This window comes from Monopterus albus, unplaced genomic scaffold (genome assembly GCF_001952655.1).
Source record: "Monopterus albus unplaced genomic scaffold, M_albus_1.0 scaffold81.1, whole genome shotgun sequence".
Taxonomy (NCBI): domain Eukaryota; kingdom Metazoa; phylum Chordata; class Actinopteri; order Synbranchiformes; family Synbranchidae; genus Monopterus; species Monopterus albus.
In genome coordinates this window covers 778725-797230 of record NW_018127961.1, presented here as the reverse complement: position 1 = coordinate 797230, position 18506 = coordinate 778725, and the positions used below count along the sequence as shown (strand labels likewise).

Sequence of the window (18506 nt, the reverse complement as noted above, 5' to 3'; positions counted from 1 at the left end):
ACAAAGAGGGCCCGTACATAGGTCCCTGGGGAGTCAAGGTGATGCAGAATGTAATGATGTTAACTGCATCATCCACTGACCTGTTTGCCCGGTAGGTGAACTGCAGGGGGTCTAGCAGGGGGTCTACGGATGTCCTTCAGGTGGGCCGACACCAGTCTTTCAAAGCACTTCATAACTACAGATGTCAGGGCGACAGGTCTGTAGTCGTTCAGTCCACTGATGGAGGTTTTCTTGGGGACTGGAATGATGGTGGAGCGTTTGAAGCAGGAGGGGACTTCACACAGCTCCAGTGACCTGTTGAAGATGAGTGTGAAGATGGGGGCCAGCTGATCAGCACACACTTTCAGGCAGGAGGGGGTCACACCATCTGGGCCTGGTGCCTTTCTGATCCTTTGTTTTTTAAAGAGGCCATGCACATTTTTTTCACAGATTGTTGGATCTGATACATTTTTTAGATGCAACTGGTTCTTTTATCTGAAGGTCCCAAGAAGTAACACTCAAGAAACAGGAATCAGCTTTATGTAGATTTATTTTCTTCTGGTTAAATGCAGAGTTATTACAGCGCTGGGCTCTATGAGATGACAAGTCTCCAAGAGCCTAGATAATCAAAAATCATTCACATTTATCTTCTCGGGCTAGGACTGCCCTGTACATGGGTGGTCACGTAAATATTCCAGAATGTTCGTATAAGCAGTATGTGTGTGTGTGTGTGTGTGTGTGTGTTGTTATCTTCAGGCGTTTCTCTATTTTCAGGCATTTCTCTCTAAGTGAAAGTGGACATGCAGTTAGCTGTGCCACTTACTTCCCTGATTCTGTTGTAAAAAAAACCCTTACTCATGCTTCAGACATGGGTGAATAGTTCAAGCCCGTCAGACTTCACGTCTGTTAAGTAGCATAAATTAACAGTATCTTATCTATCGTTTCCAGAACGACGCTTATCTATGCAATCTATTCTTGCACAATTTTCCAAGAAGATGAAAAATACTACAAGTTGACTCGAAGCTGAATATTATAACTTGAATGCATACATGAGAGCCAGGTTAATACTGATACATGGTGCTGTTAATGAAACACAGACAGTCATACTAAACTCTATCATTATAAAAGCAAAATAATACTAACAGTAAATAAAACAACTGTAACTCCTGAAATCCAATCCTAACACATTCATGTTGAATGCTAGTAGTAAATTGTATGTGTGTGCATGTGTGTTCAAGTTCGCATGATGGCGACTCACAACAGTTTGCATTTTTTAGTGAGTTTTGTTTCTCTTCTGGTGCCTGCGCATTTCTACAGCCATTACTATCTGATCTGCCCTCAACTAGGTTACAGTCTTCAAATACTGGTCTGAGGGACAACATGTGACAAGGCAAAAATGGCTTCACTCTCACCCCTTGGAAACCAACCAGAATGTAGAAATATTCATTTCTACTGGACAAGATTTATTGTGACTCTGTGTCCTGTTTTCTAGTTTGTGATCATTATTTACAGCAGATACTCATATTCTCTTCTCTATCCCACAAGTGTGGGTAAAGGTACAATTTTGTGAAAGAAATGTCACTCTAGTTGCAGAGAAGCTCAGTGGTCCCTAGTGAAAGTTATTTTTAGGAAGTGGGTAAAGTGCTAGCTGTTAATTTGTTACAGCACTCTTACAATGAGTGGCATTTAAGTCTCAGGAATTCCTTTCTGCGACCCGGTCCTGGATAAGCGGAGGAAAATGGATGGATGGATGGAATTCCTTTCAGCCTTTGTCACTTTACAGCAGGCTACGTGCTGTCTTTGCCTCTCTTTCCATAGAAAATTGTGGTCTGTTGTAAGACAAAGGACAGTTTGAACCTGCCAGTGATATTACTGTATGTAGTGATGGTCCTCTGACACGTGAGGCTTCAACACATGCGCAGTAGCCCATGAAGCGATTGTATCAGTGTGGTGATTCGCTATGGCGACCCCTAAAAAACAGGAAAAGCCTAAAGTGAATTTCTTTATGTATATATATACGTGACTAGTGACGTTTGAAGCAGTTGAATGCCTTGGACGTCATACAAATGGAGAGAGAGGGAGAGAGAGAGAGAGAGAGAGAGTAGATTAACTATCTAGCTAGATATACATACTGTATCTAGATAAGTTACACAAGCACACCCACGTCACGTGCCAAATGTCGACATGCGAGTCAGTGTGGTGATTCGCTATGGCGACCCCTAAAAAACAGGAAAAGCCTAAAGTGAATTTCTTTATGTATATATATGGAGAGAGAGGGAGAGAGAGAGAGAGAGAGAGAGTAGATTAACTATCTAGCTAGATATACATACTGTATCTAGATAAGTTACACAAGCACACCCACGTACCAATGAACCCCAAAACATACTTTTCCGAACCCCATAATATATTCTGTATTTGCACCAGTTCCATGTGAAAATGACATCTGTCTGAATTTGTAGACCACATCTCTTGAATGTTGTAGCACTATTTAAATGTTTCATAACACAGAATATAAGTGAGGAGTATATAGGGTTACAATCAGACATGCCAAATAAGAAACATGGTCTTTAACATGAGTCCATGTTTATTTTATGTTTTACTGTCAGCTTGAAACCATACAACTATGTAGTGTAGTGGAACAGGAATATGCATGGAGAATCAAATCCCAAACAATCCATGAACCAATGACACGTCTTGATTGCACTTCATCTTATTGACCACTAGATGTCCTACTCGAGCACTGTGTCATTGAAGCCTCCAGTAATGAACCATTTTGTGAATACTGTGTCTAGGCTTCAACAAAGCCTCCATCAACTATCACTAATATTGTGTTTCACAGTGAGTTTTTTTTTTATTGAATTGTCGTGCTGGGTTGCAACACCATGACACATTGAATTTAATCAGAAGTGTCTGTAGTGGATTTGTAGCTGTACATTAAGGATTATGGCAAAGATATACTCATCAAAATGTGTTTGTATTGACTACATAATCATTTGACATCATTTGTTTCAAAGGCAATGGCAATTGTGGGTGAGGGAACTACAACTCCCATAATGTCTTGTCCTCCGTTGTCTTGGTAACGGTTGACGTCAGGGCCCCGCTCTCCACCTTGTGCTTTAGGCTGGTGTGATTGGAGGGAAATATACACAAAGAAGAAGAAGAAGAAGAAAGATTGGAGGGAAACCCCGTGGATGGGTTTCAGACTGACGGACATCAAATCAGCTGTATCTTGGTCCGCCGACAGCGCTGCTATTTGTTAGACTTGTTACTCAGGTATGGAAGGACTTTTCAAACTGTACTTTTACGTTTGCATAGTTGATTTTTGAGGTGTATAACTTATCTCAAGATAGAGCTATACCGGAGGCCCATTGTCTTTGACTGTTGGGCAGCATGTAACGGCAATAATTATCAGACTAAAGAACAATGATTAGCATAGCTTTGCTTTGGGATGTGTCTAATGGCTGGTTTCAAAATGGAACATCAGGAGGAGAAGGCGTGTCAGGTCAAAATTGCACAAATGCTTGTTGCGGTGTAACAGTGTTACTTACTTAAAGTGTCAAGTACTGCATTGGCGAAGCAGAAATGGGAGGCAAAATGAGATTCCCATCTGCCTCAACACGGCTAAGGCGCACACCTTTTAAATGATTATCGGCACGCCAACCAGCTAAGTCATCAGTTGTAGGGCTTGAGGTAAACACAAACGTCTGGAGGTCTGTGATCGGTCATTTTGAAGACATAGTTGTAAGTTTGTCCGAGTAGCTGTGAAAATGGGTTTAATGCCAACCCCTGTCACATTAATAAAGGCTGTCTGGGGAAAGCTTCTGTTTTCAGGAAATAGTCGTCGTCATACTAGAACCTGGTCACGAGGGCCTAACTAAAACGTCTTTGAGTGTGGTTTCTCGTCAGAAATGTCTGTGAATGGAATGGATGCATTTGGGTCCACACCGGTCAAATATACTGACATTAGTAACAGCAAGCCAAACGCAAAAAGCACCGTAGTTCCTCACTTTACTGCATTTTGGGCGAGCCACAGGTACAGGAATGGGTGTGGTGTGTTTTTGTGTGTGTGTCTGTGTGTGTGTACGCGCGCGCGCACGCATACACACTCACAGACACACACAGACAGGAGAAAGGGGGCCATATCTGCCTTTGCCCCTGAGGCAGGATTGGGTTTCCTCGCATTTATCTTGCATCGTCGTTCGTCAAATAGTCTTGTACATTAACACGCCACTTAAGTTAAAGTGCACTTTAACTTTTGTTGCAGATTTATTTATCGCCGAAAATGCACACACCCCGGTTTTTTCCGTGGGTCATGTTGCATCATGTTCACGGATGCATCGCCAGCCTTTAGCTTTATTTGGTTTCCCAACTTGATATGGGTGTGATCTGTGTTAGAACTGGCTTTCTTTCCTGTCTCTCAGGACGGATTTTGAGCATACCGCACTACATGCACCCTTTCATTTTATTTTAATTTTTTAATTGAGAAATTCACATCAACATACATTTCAGGAATGGAACAATAGCACGTATTACAGATTAACCAGAAACGTACACCATCAACTCATAAGGACAGAAAACGAGGCAAAACGTATACTATACAGGAGATAATGTACTGTGCAGCCAGTGTTAACAGTGTATATATACAGTGCTAGAACAGAAGGAGCCGATTGGTTCTCATTTTAGAACCAAGTATTGAGACATTGCCTTAAAATTCTCAGATATAGATTTGCTTTGATTTGTCGGTGTATTTTTTGGGCTTTAGAATAGTTCATTTCAACCATGAACAAAGCAAATGAGGGTTTGCTCCCTTTCCACTTTGATGTATAGATATATTTTCCCATGACAATAATTAAATGAGACATTTTAGATGGAAAGTTGCCATCCCTGGTAGGCTAGTGGTTAAGGCGCAGCACTCTCCCTGCTGCGGCTCGGTTCGAATCAGGGTTGCATCAGGAAGGGCATCCGGCATAAAACACGTGCCAAATGTCAACATGGAGTCGTCAGTGTGACAATTGGCTGTGGTGACCCCTAAACAGGAAAAGCCAAAAGTGGCTTTCCTTATTTCTATTTTAGATGGAAAGTTGCCTATCTAATCTAAAATCTAAAAATCTAATGTTAGAATATTTGTATATTGGAATATTATCAGTTTTTAAAGGTTGCCAGCCCTGGATGTCTTTACTAAATTGTTGACTAACAGAGCATGCACAAAGAGTGCAAAAAGAACAAGGTTCATATTTAAAATGGAATGGTCTTAAACTTGTATTGTGCATTTCCATGCGTTGCAGCACACTCGAGGCACTTTCACACTATTTGGCCATTCGCTCACACATTCACACACCAGTGACAGCACTGGGAGCATCTAGGAGTTCATTGTCTTGCTTAAGGACACTTCGACATGTGGCTTAAACTGGTTGGTAAACTAGGCAATAACCGTGTCTCAGACAGAAGCAAATTTCCTTTAAGAACATTGTTTCAACAGAAAAACAAGTGTGCTGCAAGGCTTGTTAATCCAACAAATCCATATGGCAGCCCAAAATTATATATTGTCAATTTAAATGGGTCGCAATTTAAATCTTGCATCATATCCAGCTGCCGTTTATTTTTAAATGCACGGATATGTTTGTCACTCTTTTGCATTTAAATACTGATGTTAATGTGGTTGAAATTATCAATAAAGTTCATGCCAGTTGATTTTCACACACACACACATATGAAAGGAAGAACGAACACACACACACATATATGAAAGAAAGAAAGAACACACATATATATGAAAAGACAGTCAACTGACAATCTTTATTTATGTACAGCCCTACTTCACCTCAATGCAGGCGATACCAAAAATAATACCAGGTACTATTGTCAATACTTGACTGATGAGAAAACAAATAAGAGTTTAGCAGGTACCAGGTGGTGGAATAGTTTGAACACTTGTCATTAAATGCTCCTAAATCTAAAATTTTCTTGGTTGTGTTCACTACTCAGTCTGTAATAGGTGCTTTTGTAAATAGCCAAAACAAGTGAGAAATGTTCTCTTGTCACTCACGTAATTGACCTGTGGCTGTCCTTTTCTTTCCTCCAGTGAGCAGTCATGAGTGAGGCACTCCGGAAAGAACAGGTGCAAAAGGCCAAATTGGCCGAGCAGGCTGAGCGTTATGACGACATGGCTGCTGCAATGAAAGCTGTTACCGAGAGTAGCGAACAGCTGTCAAATGAGGAGCGCAACTTGCTCTCAGTGGCCTACAAGAATGTGGTGGGTGCCCGGAGATCCTCATGGCGTGTGGTGTCCAGCATCGAGCAGAAGGCTGAAGGCTGCGAAAGGAAGCAGGCTTTGGCCAAAGAGTACCAGGAAAAAATTGAGAAAGAACTGAAAGAAATCTGCACAGATGTACTGGTAAGATCAGACTGGCTTTCACGGGGGAGGCTGTGGCTCAGGAGGTAGAGTGGGTTGTTTTCTAACCAGAGGATTACCGATTTGATTCCTAGCTTGTCCGATCAACATGTTGAAGTGTCCTTGAGCAAGACACTGAACCCCCAGTTGCTCCCGGTGATAACACCAGTGTGTGAATGGCCAAGTAGTGTGAAAGTGCTTTGAGTGTGCTGTAAAGCATAGAAAAGTGCTATACAACAGAGAGGAGGAGCTGGTCAGACTGGGGGGGGGGGTGCCGGTGCCGGTAAAGCAGCACTGAACGAATTGTGCAGATAAAATGGCAAGGGGGCATTGTTCTGTAGTTAATTGATCATGGATTATATAGTTCTCTCTGGCATAAAAAGGTATTGTAATAATGGTGTGGCAAAATATATTTGGGCGGCCCTCCAAAATAAAGTCAATGTGTGGGGAAACCTTGAACTGGTAAGATGTAAAAGCTAGACCTGTGGATATAATATCTCTGGTCATCTCCTTTTTCACATTTGGGTTATGTGAAGAAACTGACTGAGTGAGTTGAACACCACAGTAATACCTCCCTTCAACAGCTCATGTTGTTGGATGTGTCATTTCTGTCAACAAAATGCAGTGGACCTTGGAGAGAAGTGCCACACCTCAGCTGCTTAATTTCTATGCCTAGTTCTCTCGGGGTTTAACTGCAACCAGTGATTACTTTTAGTGTAGCATTCTTATGAACATGTACTACTAATATGGAAAAATGTTTCAAGTGGGGTGAGAGTATGTAAAATGTTGGGCTGGACCAAAATATCAGACATTCATTGGGTAGGTAATTGGTTTTCAATTTTAATATTTTGAATATTCAAGAGACCCCAACCTCGCTGCCGCACAGCAGTGCACCAGTGATACCTACAGTTTTGTTAGCAAAGCTCTGTGTGGAAATCATTCAGGTAGCAGCTGTTGCTTAAAATGACAACCAGCTGGGTCATATCAGCTGTTGCTAACTAACATTAACTCCATGAATTAAATTGATGACGGGACAAAATCAAAGTGGCTGCTGTTGGGTTTATGACCTCACTGCAGTTGGCAGGGGGACAGACTACACGCTGTCTGCTGTTAGCCCAAGATAATTTGAGGTAAAGAGGCATCACTCTGTAACACTGAATAATACGTGTGAACTAAGAGCTTTTCTGTTGGTCCAACAACTCCCAACAGAATAAGACATCTTCACAGGTAAAACTATCAGTAGCACATTTTGTGTGCACGCAAATGGTTGTGAAGATCCGATGTTTGTTCATCTGTTACATTACATATTACAAGCCAGCCTTATTCCTGGTAATGCTCCAAGTGGTCCTCATTATTCCTGCAGAAGTAACACTAAACTCCTCTCGGTATAATGTGATCCATTACAACACCATCAAACTACGATAAAGTGCTGACAAATTTACATTTCTGACAGTATCAACAAAAACAGATTTTTATAATTATCACAAAAGTAGATTTTATGGCATTGCATTTTTTTCGTCCATGTTAATGTACCATGGCCTAATTAACCCTTATGCATCCCTAAGTACATTTTTGTCCTTTTCACGTTTTTATTTTCAAGCCAATTTGGCTGTGTTCAATGAATGTAGCTCAAACTTGCCAAATGATATATATTTTTTTCTTTTAAATTTAAAATTGAGGTCTCACTTCCTTAAATTGGCCTAAAATGGCTAAGAAAAAACATCCATCCAAATATCGCCCTCCAGACATTTTTTGTCCCATTGAAACCCATTAAAAACGCTATTTTTGGTGCCATATTTAACCTACAATAAAGCAATGCACCACGTTCTGTTCATAATGAACTTTAAAGTACCTAGTCCCAACTTGTAATTCTGATACTCATCCACCAGATGGTAACATGATTTCATTTTCGAAGCCTGCAGCCAAAACGAAACCAAAGTGCACCTTTTCCCACTGTGTTTTGCTAGGCTGACTTGCTAATAATGAAAGGATTTGATAAAGTGCATATCAATTTTGATGTTGTATTGATCCAGTGTGCGCCTCTGTGTGTTTGTGCAAATTCTTGTGCGTGCAAACACGCGCAAAGCTGTTATAATGGTGTAAAATGAATGAAATGGGTTTGTGTGTGTCCAAATTCACAACTCCTTTCTCTTAGAAGGTCACACTCTTTGTTATATGAACTATTTTGTGATAATTGTGTGACAACATGGCCACTGGTGCAGGATCGGCTCTGCTCGGCCACCGTCTGCAGCGCTTTCCGCATGCACACTGTACGGGTTGAAACATGAGCTGTGTGGGTGCTCCTACCATGAACAGACGTGTAAATTCAGAAATGCACAGCCATGCATAGACTCCCTCCATATTACATCAATAATGAGACACACTTTATATATCATTTTCACGCATCAATATCAATGTTGCTACCAATCACTGACCCATCCCAGGGCCTAATAATAAAATACTGGTTGAAATGGATTTTTTGAAAATTATTTCCTGTTTTTGTTTTTTCCATTGAAAAACGTGTTATGACAACATACTGGCCTTTAAAGGGTTAAAAAAAAAATCCCAAAATATAATTAATATTTGATATGTATATTTCAAACAGAAGTAGTATTAAAAGATTGGCTAGTTTAAAGTGGAAAAAATATGAATTTATGACATTGTTAGAGCTGTTTTTCCCAAAGGGTACTTTTTTTTTGTCCGTCCAGAGGGACACTTTTGGATGTATTTTAAAGGATGGCATGAGGGTTAAGATGAGTATGGCTTACTTTATCAGTTTTCCAGGGGGTGAAAAGGTAGAAAAATGAACTGCTGTTACAGAACTGAGGCAGCCATCTGCAGCACCAACTCTCACACACGGTCAGTGTCTTGCCCAAATACACTTCAACATGTAGACTGGGGAGAACGGGAATCAAACTGCTGATCTTCTGGTTGGGGGGGTGACCGCTCTATCTCCTGATCCAAAGCTCAGGTGTGACCCTTCATTACATTATTTGAACAAATCTATGAATTTTTCTACATTTTATTTACAAAATGGAAGATGTTCACCGATCAGGCATAACATTATGACCACTGGCAGGTGAAGTGAATAACATTGACTATCTGTTACAGTGACACCTGTCAATGTGTGGGGTATATTAGGCAGCAAGTGAACATTCAGTCCTCAAAGTTGATGTGTTGGAAGCAGGAAAAATGGGCAAGTGTAAGGATCTGAGTGACTTTGACAAGGGTCAAACTGTGATGGTGAGATGACTGGGTCAGAGCATCTCCCACACTGCAGGTCTTGGTGGGTGTTGTTGGTCTGCAGTGGTTAGTACCTACCAACAGTGTCTAAGGAAGGACAAATGGTGAACTGGAGACAGGGTCATGGACGCCCATGGCTCACTGATGATGAGGTTGATCTACTGTAGATTAAAGCTTTAACTTCCATTTGTACTTTTAAAAAGATTAAAGTTTATTTGAATCTTTGTTAAAATGGTTGAAAATGAGAAACACTGTCCATTGGTCTCTATGAAGAGAATTGTGACACGAGTGCCAACCAACTGCCACACTGACTCCTATGTAGACAGTATTAGGCAGGTGGTCATAATGTTATGTAGATCAACTCTGCTGTTTCTGCTTCTTCATTGTGCACCAGTCCAAACTGTAAAGCAAAGTACACACATTAAAGCTGAATGTCTTCCAAAGTCTGTTCTTTTCTAACGGTCTGTTTGTTTTCTCCCACAGGATCTCTTGGAGAAGCATCTCATTCCCAAAGCCGCTGCACCAGAAAGCAAAGTCTTCTATTTGAAAATGAAAGGAGATTACTACCGCTACTTGGCTGAGGTGGCTTCAGGAGAAGAGAAGAATTGTAAGCTCTGTTAATTCCTTTTTATACCATCTGTGTGTGAGGGTGGTGGCTTTTCTTGTTCATTATGTATGTTTACATTTTGCAAACTAGAAATCTGGATGGTAAGACCTGATATCTATTGAAGTATTTCAACTGTCGGAACTTAACAAGTGGTATACCCCGTACTTCCCTCCTCATAACCTCCCCAGGTTCATGTGGACCGTCCTGCCTTGTTTTGCCACTGTATTTTCTCTGTGTCAGCTCTGTTTAGAGGAGGGAGAGGCTCCACCCCTGAAGCACAGCAGCCCGCTGAGCAGAGGGAGAAATAGAGATGTGGAGTATCACTCCACAGTTCAACAATCAGTGTGACCATATGAGCAATTTATCAAACAGCTGTTGAACAAGCAGAACACAGATAGTGTAGCCAGTGTAAGATGGTATGTAGCACTTGTACAGCTGAGCTTTTTTTTATTTTAACACTTCTGAAAAAGTTTATTCAGGCCTTCAGAAACAATTGTGTTGTCTTCCATGAAGCCACCTCCCTGGTGCTCTCCACCCAACCGAAACTGAAAAAAGAGATCCTTGTTAATAGAGAGAAGAGGAGTTGTCTGTCTGTAGTATTAGTCATCACTACCATATTGTAGTGTGTTGGGGAAAATCATTAGATACCTTTTTGAGCTAACTTAAAGGTGGGGTTAGCGATTCATTTCAGAAGCATTTTTTTGTTACATTTCTTGAAATTCTCTTTTCATCCTGATGGCATTGATACACGAACAGCATAAAGAAAAAATGGGTCATCTGTGGCAGCAGCAGAAAAAAGCCTGACCAGTAAATTTACTCAGTCTCAGGAAAACCATTGGATGGTCTACCTGCCTGTCAACCTAACTTCCTACCTGTGCCCACTTTGCCTGTGCACTCGATGCATGACCCAAGAGTGTCCCACAAGGCCTTGCAGTTACAGCCCAACTTATTACTCCTCTGTTTTAACAGCTAAAGCTCACAGGCTATGGCAGAGAATGTCCCCACAGCAGCTTTCAGTTGCAAACGGAGACTGTTTTCTAGAAAGTTGCAACTAAAAAGAAGTTGGATGCTGCAAAGAGTAAAATGAGAATTAACACTGGTATGACTTTTGAACAATGGTGACAACTGAAAAAACAAAAAAGGTCTGAAAAGCGACGCCATGGTGGCTGCATTTGTCCTGGGCAGGTAATTATTGCTTTTGTTTTGTATGGGGGGGATTTCAGTGTTTCCACTGGTAACATTTCTCAGTGGTGTTCCGCCACACTAAAATCTTTACCACCATGGCTTAAAAACCCCAACCAATTAATCATTTAATCAAGTACTCCAGTGACTCACATGGGAAGCCCGTAAAACAACAGGTAGCGTCACGTACACAGGTACAGTTAAGGCCAGTTCAGACAGCATAGTTTGAGATGCATTTTTCATGCAACTCTATTTTGTGAAATGTCTCCCTGATGTGCATGTGAGCCATGCTTCAGGTGTTTTCTGTGGTGCATTGAGTGCAGCGTAATCTCCTCCCACTACTGTTTAAATCCCCCGAGTCCCCAGTTATTTGCTGTTGTGAGCTGTTTACTGGTGTCTGTTATGATTATGCTCACAAGGCCAACAGGTGACTGAAATCATGATTTGGTACAAAAGTGGCATCCAGGAAAGACCTCGCCCCTTTTGTGCAAAGATGGGCCGAGGATCGCCAGTTTGACAACATGTGTGAGGAAAATTATTGAAATGTTTAAAACCAATGTTCCTCAAAGAAAGAGAGGAAGGATTTGGACATGTCACCCTCTACGGTGCAGAACATGATTAAAAGATTCAAGGAGTCTGGAGGGATTTCTGTGTTTAAAGGGCAAAAGGTACAAGCCTTAGCGGGATGACCATGCTCTCTGAACTGCATAAAGAACCATCACTCTTCTGTAAGCGATATAACCACATGGGCTTTGGATGACTTTGGCACACCTGTCGGGCACTACAGTACGTAGTTAAAATCCATAAACACTGCTTAAAACTGTACTGTGCCCAAAGGAAGCCCTGTGTCAACAGTGTCCAGAGGTGCAGTTGACTGATCTGGGCTCAGTGGCATCTGTGATGGACCATCACACAGTGGAAATGTGTACTGTGGTTAGACGAATCAGTATTTTAAAAGAGTGTAAAGCTTCATACTGCCACATTGCCAAGGCCTGGCTGTGGAGGAAAAGGGTCTGAGTGCTGGACTGGCCTGCCCGCAGTCCCAACCTGTCCCCAGTAGAGAATGTGTGGTGCGTTTTGAAAGGACTGTTGTTTGCAGGAGGGATGGGACAAAATGACACCTGATGCACTTAATCACTTGGTGTCCTCAGTCCCTAAACACTTTTTAAGTGTTGTGAACGGGAACATCACACCATGGTAAACCCTTAACTTTCCCAAATTTTTTTGAAATGTGTTTAATGTGTCAGAAATGAAGTTTTTTTTTTGTTTGTTTTGTTTTGTTTTACAAAAATAAATTCATGAACCATCGTATCAAATAATGTGCTTCTGTATTGTTTTTGATGTAATACAGGACACAGATGAATTACAAATCACTATTTTTGGTTTTAATTTTGAATTTACATACCGTCCCATCTTTTTCTGATTTGGGGTTTTAGTATTTTTTTTTTTTTTTGTTTGTTTTGTTTAGTTTTTTGTTTTTAATCCACTGTATTAGAACCATTATGTAGTCACTTATTATAAAGTTTAGGTTCCACAGCTCTTATGCTCTTTGTTTCCTCTCAGCCATCATTAAAGACTCACAGGCTGCCTACCAGAAAGCCTTTGATATCAGCAAAGAAGAAATGCAGCCTACACACCCAATCCGTCTTGGTCTGGCCCTCAATTTCTCTGTTTTCTACTATGAGATTCTCAACTCACCTGATCAGGCCTGTCAGCTGGCCAAAAGCGTAAGCACACACACACACACACACACACACACACAGTGAAACCTTGGATTGTGAGTATAATTCATTCTGGCAACGTGCTCGTAATCCAAAGCGAATTTCCCCATAAGAAATAATGGAAACTCCGATGACTTGTTCCACAACCACTTTTTCATATAAAAATGATTACAGTAATACAAAATACAGTAAAAATTAAAACAAATTAACCTGTACTTTACCTTTGGAAAGAATCGTGGCTGGCATGAGGGGCCATTGTTGCAGTATAGATATTGACTATACGAGTGAGGCGCGAGAACCATTGGTTCAGTTGTGACGTGACACTTGGCAGTGAAAGCAGTACTACTTGTATTGCGATACCTCGCTTGTCTTTCGAATCAAATTTTTTGCTCGTCTTGCTTAAACACTCGCATACCGAGTTACTTGCAATCCAAAGTTCCAGTGTATATATAAATAATGCATATTTATTAACAATGTGTGTTTTTTTTTTTTGTTTTTTTAAATATGAGGACTGACCTGAAACGCATCACACCACCCGTCCTCTTGTTTTTAACCACTGTAATTTTTCCAGCAGTTAAAAATGTTGTTTGTGTTATAGGCTTTTGATGAGGCCATTGCAGAGCTTGATACACTGAGTGAAGATTCATACAAAGACAGCACACTAATCATGCAGCTACTGAGAGACAACTTGACAGTAAGTTTGTAATTTCTTAAACACATCCCAACTCACTCAAGACAGATTTTATACATGAAAGAATAATGTAGGTTATTGAAACAGTTATTTTTGTTGATTAGTATACCCACAGAGTCGGCGTCCGAGGTTTGGGTCGGCCGGGCACTCAGTTTTTTTTTTTTTTTTTTTTTTTTTAAACTCGTCATAAGTGGCCTATGATCTGCCCTTTGTCTGGTCTGTCACCCAGGACCTGTTTCCCATGAGAGACCCCATCAGGGACATATAGCCCCCTGACAACATAACTCCTGGGATAATTTAGCCACTCAAACCCTTCCACCACATTAAAGTGTCTGTTCCAGGGAAGGGAGCTCTTGTTCATGAGTGAGGCAAAAATGGAGCGGCAGGTTGACAGATGGATCGGTGCGGCATCCGCAGTAATGTGGTCTCTGTACCGGTCCGTTGTGGCGAAGAAAGAGCAGAGTCGTAAGGCAAAACTCTCAGTTTACCAGTCGATCTATGTTCCTACCCTCACCTATGGCCATGAACTTTGGATCATGACCGAAAGAATGAGATAGCAGATACAAGCGGCAGAAATTAGTTTCCGGAGAGTGACTGGGTGCACCCTTAGGGATAGGGTGCAGAGCTCAGTCACCAGTGAGGAGCTCGGAGTAGAGCCGCTGCTCCTCCACATTGAGAGGAACCAGTTGAGGTGGCTCGGGCACCTGTTTCGGATGCCCCCTGGACGCCTCCCTGGGGAGGTATTCTGGGCAGGTCCCTCTGGGAGAAGGCTTTGGGGCAGACCCAGGACACATTGGAGAGACTATGTCTCCCGGCTGGCCTGGAAACACCTTGGGGTTCCTCCTGAGGAGCTAGAGGAGGTGTGTGGGGAGAGGGAAGTCTGGGGGGCTCTGCTCACACTATTGCCCTCACGACCCGGTCTCGGATAAAGCGGACGAAGATGGATGGATGGATATACTATCCACCCACATTCAGGTTAAATCATGTTCTTAAAATAACCATGATTGTACTGGTCACAGTTGGGAAGCCTGTGGTGCTTGACCACAAGCTGAAGTACTGATCTCTGCATGTTCACTTTAAGTGGCTCTGACCAAATTTGTCCCTTTAATTTTCAAATGTTCGAGAGCGAGTGAGAATCAAAACAAACTCTGTTGGTACCCCCTCATCTGCTCGCTCCACTCCTCCTGCCCTGGAGCTACAGCTGGAGACGGACTCTGCAGTCTGGCAGCTCAGCAGTAATAACCGGCTCCAGAACTAACGTACAGAATGTAGCCCATGGTTTTCAGTGACATGGGTCCTATTTCCTACCTAAATCAGCAACACAAGCAAACAGTTTTTCTCAGTAATAATGATACAGTACTACTGCCACTATCGCATCACTTTCAATATTACATACTTGACACACACAACTTTATAAGGCAGGGGTGGCCAATTCCAGCAGAGGGACACTGTCCTGCTAGTTTTCCAACTATCCGTTGGAAAACAAGCAGGACAGCGGCCCTCGAGGACTGGAATTGGCCACCCCTGTTATAAGGTAACCGTGAGTTTTATATGAAACATGAGAAATTACATGCTACACTTTGATAGTTGAACAATCTCCCCACTTTTCTAGTTTGTCTCACTAAGACACTACAGGGAGTGTAGTGTTACTCCCATCATTAACAACCCGTGTGGCCTGGACCAAAACAGCAAAAATTAGCAAATTGAGCTAAATGACTTCATTTACTAATCCAGGAAACCACGCTTGTTTCTGCTAAGCAGACAACAAAACATTGCAGTCAGTTGGAATGACTCCAAATTACAACCACAATAATTCAATACAAAGGTACAAAATTGAAATGCTAACATTAGTTTGCCAATGACACTGGCATATACCTAGCTACCTGCATGTCTAGCAGGAAGAAAGCTGCATCTATGTCAGTACAGCAGCTGCCACCACTTCAGCCAATAGCAAAATTCTATTTCAGTATGTGGGTTTGACCAGTAGAGGGCTGTCCCCGTATTTATGACACACAATGCAGAATTCAACTGCTTGGCACTAAAATGTCAGGATTTGGACCTGAATCCATCAACGACTCTACTAAATACCTGTATACATAGGTTTTCAGCTGAAAAATATTTTGGAGGTTTAGTTCTCCCATAAGTTATTTAGTGGTCCAGATTTGTTACTAAACACAGATTTGTACTAGGAGTGTGTGATATATAGTTTATGATAATATCTTAATTGTTATCTTAGCGATGTATGAGCTGACATTATGATTTTCACTCACTTTATACAAAAACAATCACACTTTGATTCACTGCATTTTTTTGGTTTAGTGGGATAAGCTGCTGGGAATGCACTTTGAGAGTGCACACAGTATGTACACTTCACAAATACATGGCCACTGCACCACGAGTTAAGCTAATGTAGCTGGAAATGCATTAGCGGAGTAAAAAATGAGTGAATGAACAGCACCATTAGACAAAATAAAGGCACCAAAAGCCTCTGTTTAATGTTACATCATTAATTTAATTACTGTAAATGTGGCTCATCCTTTCTCGCATGGAGGTATTTTGAATTTGGTAAGATAGATGTTGCTCAAAAGATGACACTTTTGGTCGCCATTAACGATGAAACGGCACAGAATATTAAAAATATGAAAAGCTTTGGGAAATAGTTTTACAGGACCGGACTAATCCAGCCAAGGTAGTGGCACAAAAATGCACTGGGCAAACTTTAACAGACGCATTCTGCAAAAAAAAGTCATTTTAGTGTTTGCGTATTGTTTTATTTGAATGCTTCAGCTTAAGTAAATAAGCTGTTTTCCTTATGTTTCTGTTTATTATTAGTAAGAAACAAATAACGTGCTGCTAACAAGAGCCACCAAGTATAAAATGCTTATTCTATGAAGGCTGCAAAATATGGTCTGCTTATCACTATTGACAAAATCCAAGAAAATATTCAGATATCCTTTTTTGGTTTTGTTTTTTGGTCAATATTGCACGCCTCTAGTTTGTACTTTTCTGGTCATTTTGGAGTGGAGGCTATGCAGTATTCCATTAGTACTTATAACATGAATGATGTAGCCCCTGTTTTTTTTTCTTAACTCTCCTCTCCACCTCTGTGACTACCTTGTTCCCCTCCTCACTAATTCTCTCTCCTGTTTGTCCTTTTCTCTATCCTCAGCTGTGGACCTCCGAAACCGATGGTGCGGAACAGGGACCAGAGGAACCCGCAGATTGAGCCAGACTGCCATATTCCCCTCTTCTCTGTCCCAGCTCATCTTCATCATGATCATTAAATCTGAGACCACCTCATTATTATCATTGTTCAGCTTGCCATCTTTTTCACTTGAGCTCTCAACATTTATCTCCCTCTTACTGGTTTACTGTTTCTTCTTTTGTATTAACTGTGGGGAAAGGGCATGGGGAGAGAGTATGTTTTTAAATTGTGTGGTTGAAGGGAAAATTGTTTTTGAGGTTGGTTGTCCATCTGCTCGCCTTTTTTGTGTGTGGAGAAGCAATAGGGGTGTTGTATTAGGTGGTGGGTGAGAGGGTATATTCACAACTTGCAAAACATGCAGCAGGTTGAGTTTTTAGTCAGCTATACTGTACATGTATCAGTTCATATTAATGATCCTGTGCTTGATTAAAACCATCTTTTCATGATGCACTTGTGATTTCACAAAATTGAGAATTACCTGAAATGAGTCCCTTATTGAACCAGTCATTCACTGTTTTACACTCTTTGAACTCTAACAAAACAGACATAAGCAAAGGAGGAAACTTGACTCCACAAAGCAGTTGTAAACAAATGTTATGCTATGTATTACATATTGGATTATTTTAAAAAGGCACAGTTCTAAACAAAATGCCAGACCAGCTTAAGAAATCCCAATTTAACAAAACAAAAAATTGCAGAATGCAATATATATATAGAAGGGTACTCAAAAACAAAGGGAAACAAGTCTATTATTGAAACATTTAATGTCCAGCATGTCAAAGTAAGAGGTGGTTGTTTTTGGTTATTTGAGGAGGATGAGTGTTTGGCCTCAGCCTTTTGCCGGTGCTGGTTTGACCAATCAGATTTAGGGAGCCGCAGTAGTGCAACAACCGGTTCACCTTCAGTTAATGTTAAGTCTGCTGTGAATTTAAATCACCAGTGTATTTAATTAATCTTCACTGAATGCTAAATAGAAGCAGTATAATTTTCACTGTTTTTATTGTGCAGCTTCAGCACGGCCCCCCTATGAGCAAACTGAAGGAGGACAAGGTCAATGAATGTCACAGGACAGTGATAACATGTAGCTGTTTAGCTCAGCAGAATGTCCAGGGTTTAGGTTTGATAGTCCGTTCCTGTTATTTATATCAGTGTCAAGCTACAGTATCTGGCTATTAGAAAAAATGATTACTAAATATTAAGTTACCTCTTGTTACACAACGGTTTACATTTTCGTTGCAGTGCTGAGTGACAAAAAGGGCCCTTTTTAAAACAAACTACATAGTAAGCAATTTGAGAAGCGGATTTGGAACTGGATTTGGATTCTATAAAATGCTATTGAACCCCATCCCTACTTAAGACAACAGTTAATCCTTACATGTCGAGGAATGCTAGCAGAGGTAATGAAGGTTCAGGAAGCAATAGTGCTGGCGAGGTTTTGTTGAAACAGGTTACATTCCATTGACTGTCAGTTGCTCAACTTTCCACTT

General features: G+C 41.1%; 1 protein-coding gene across 1 annotated transcript; it reads left to right on the top strand.

Annotated features, from left to right (window-relative positions):
* Window positions 1-3127: 3127 nt before the first annotated feature.
* LOC109963856 (14-3-3 protein zeta) lies at window positions 3128-17469 on the top strand. Its single transcript, XM_020606746.1, has 6 exons — window positions 3128-3252; window positions 6062-6373; window positions 10097-10220; window positions 12966-13129; window positions 13722-13817; window positions 16984-17469. The coding sequence occupies exons 2-6, from the start codon at window positions 6071-6073 to the stop codon at window positions 17038-17040; spliced, it is 744 nt and encodes a 247-aa protein (XP_020462402.1). The 5' UTR covers window positions 3128-3252; window positions 6062-6070; the 3' UTR covers window positions 17041-17469.
* The last annotated feature ends 1037 nt before the right edge of the window (window positions 17470-18506 follow it).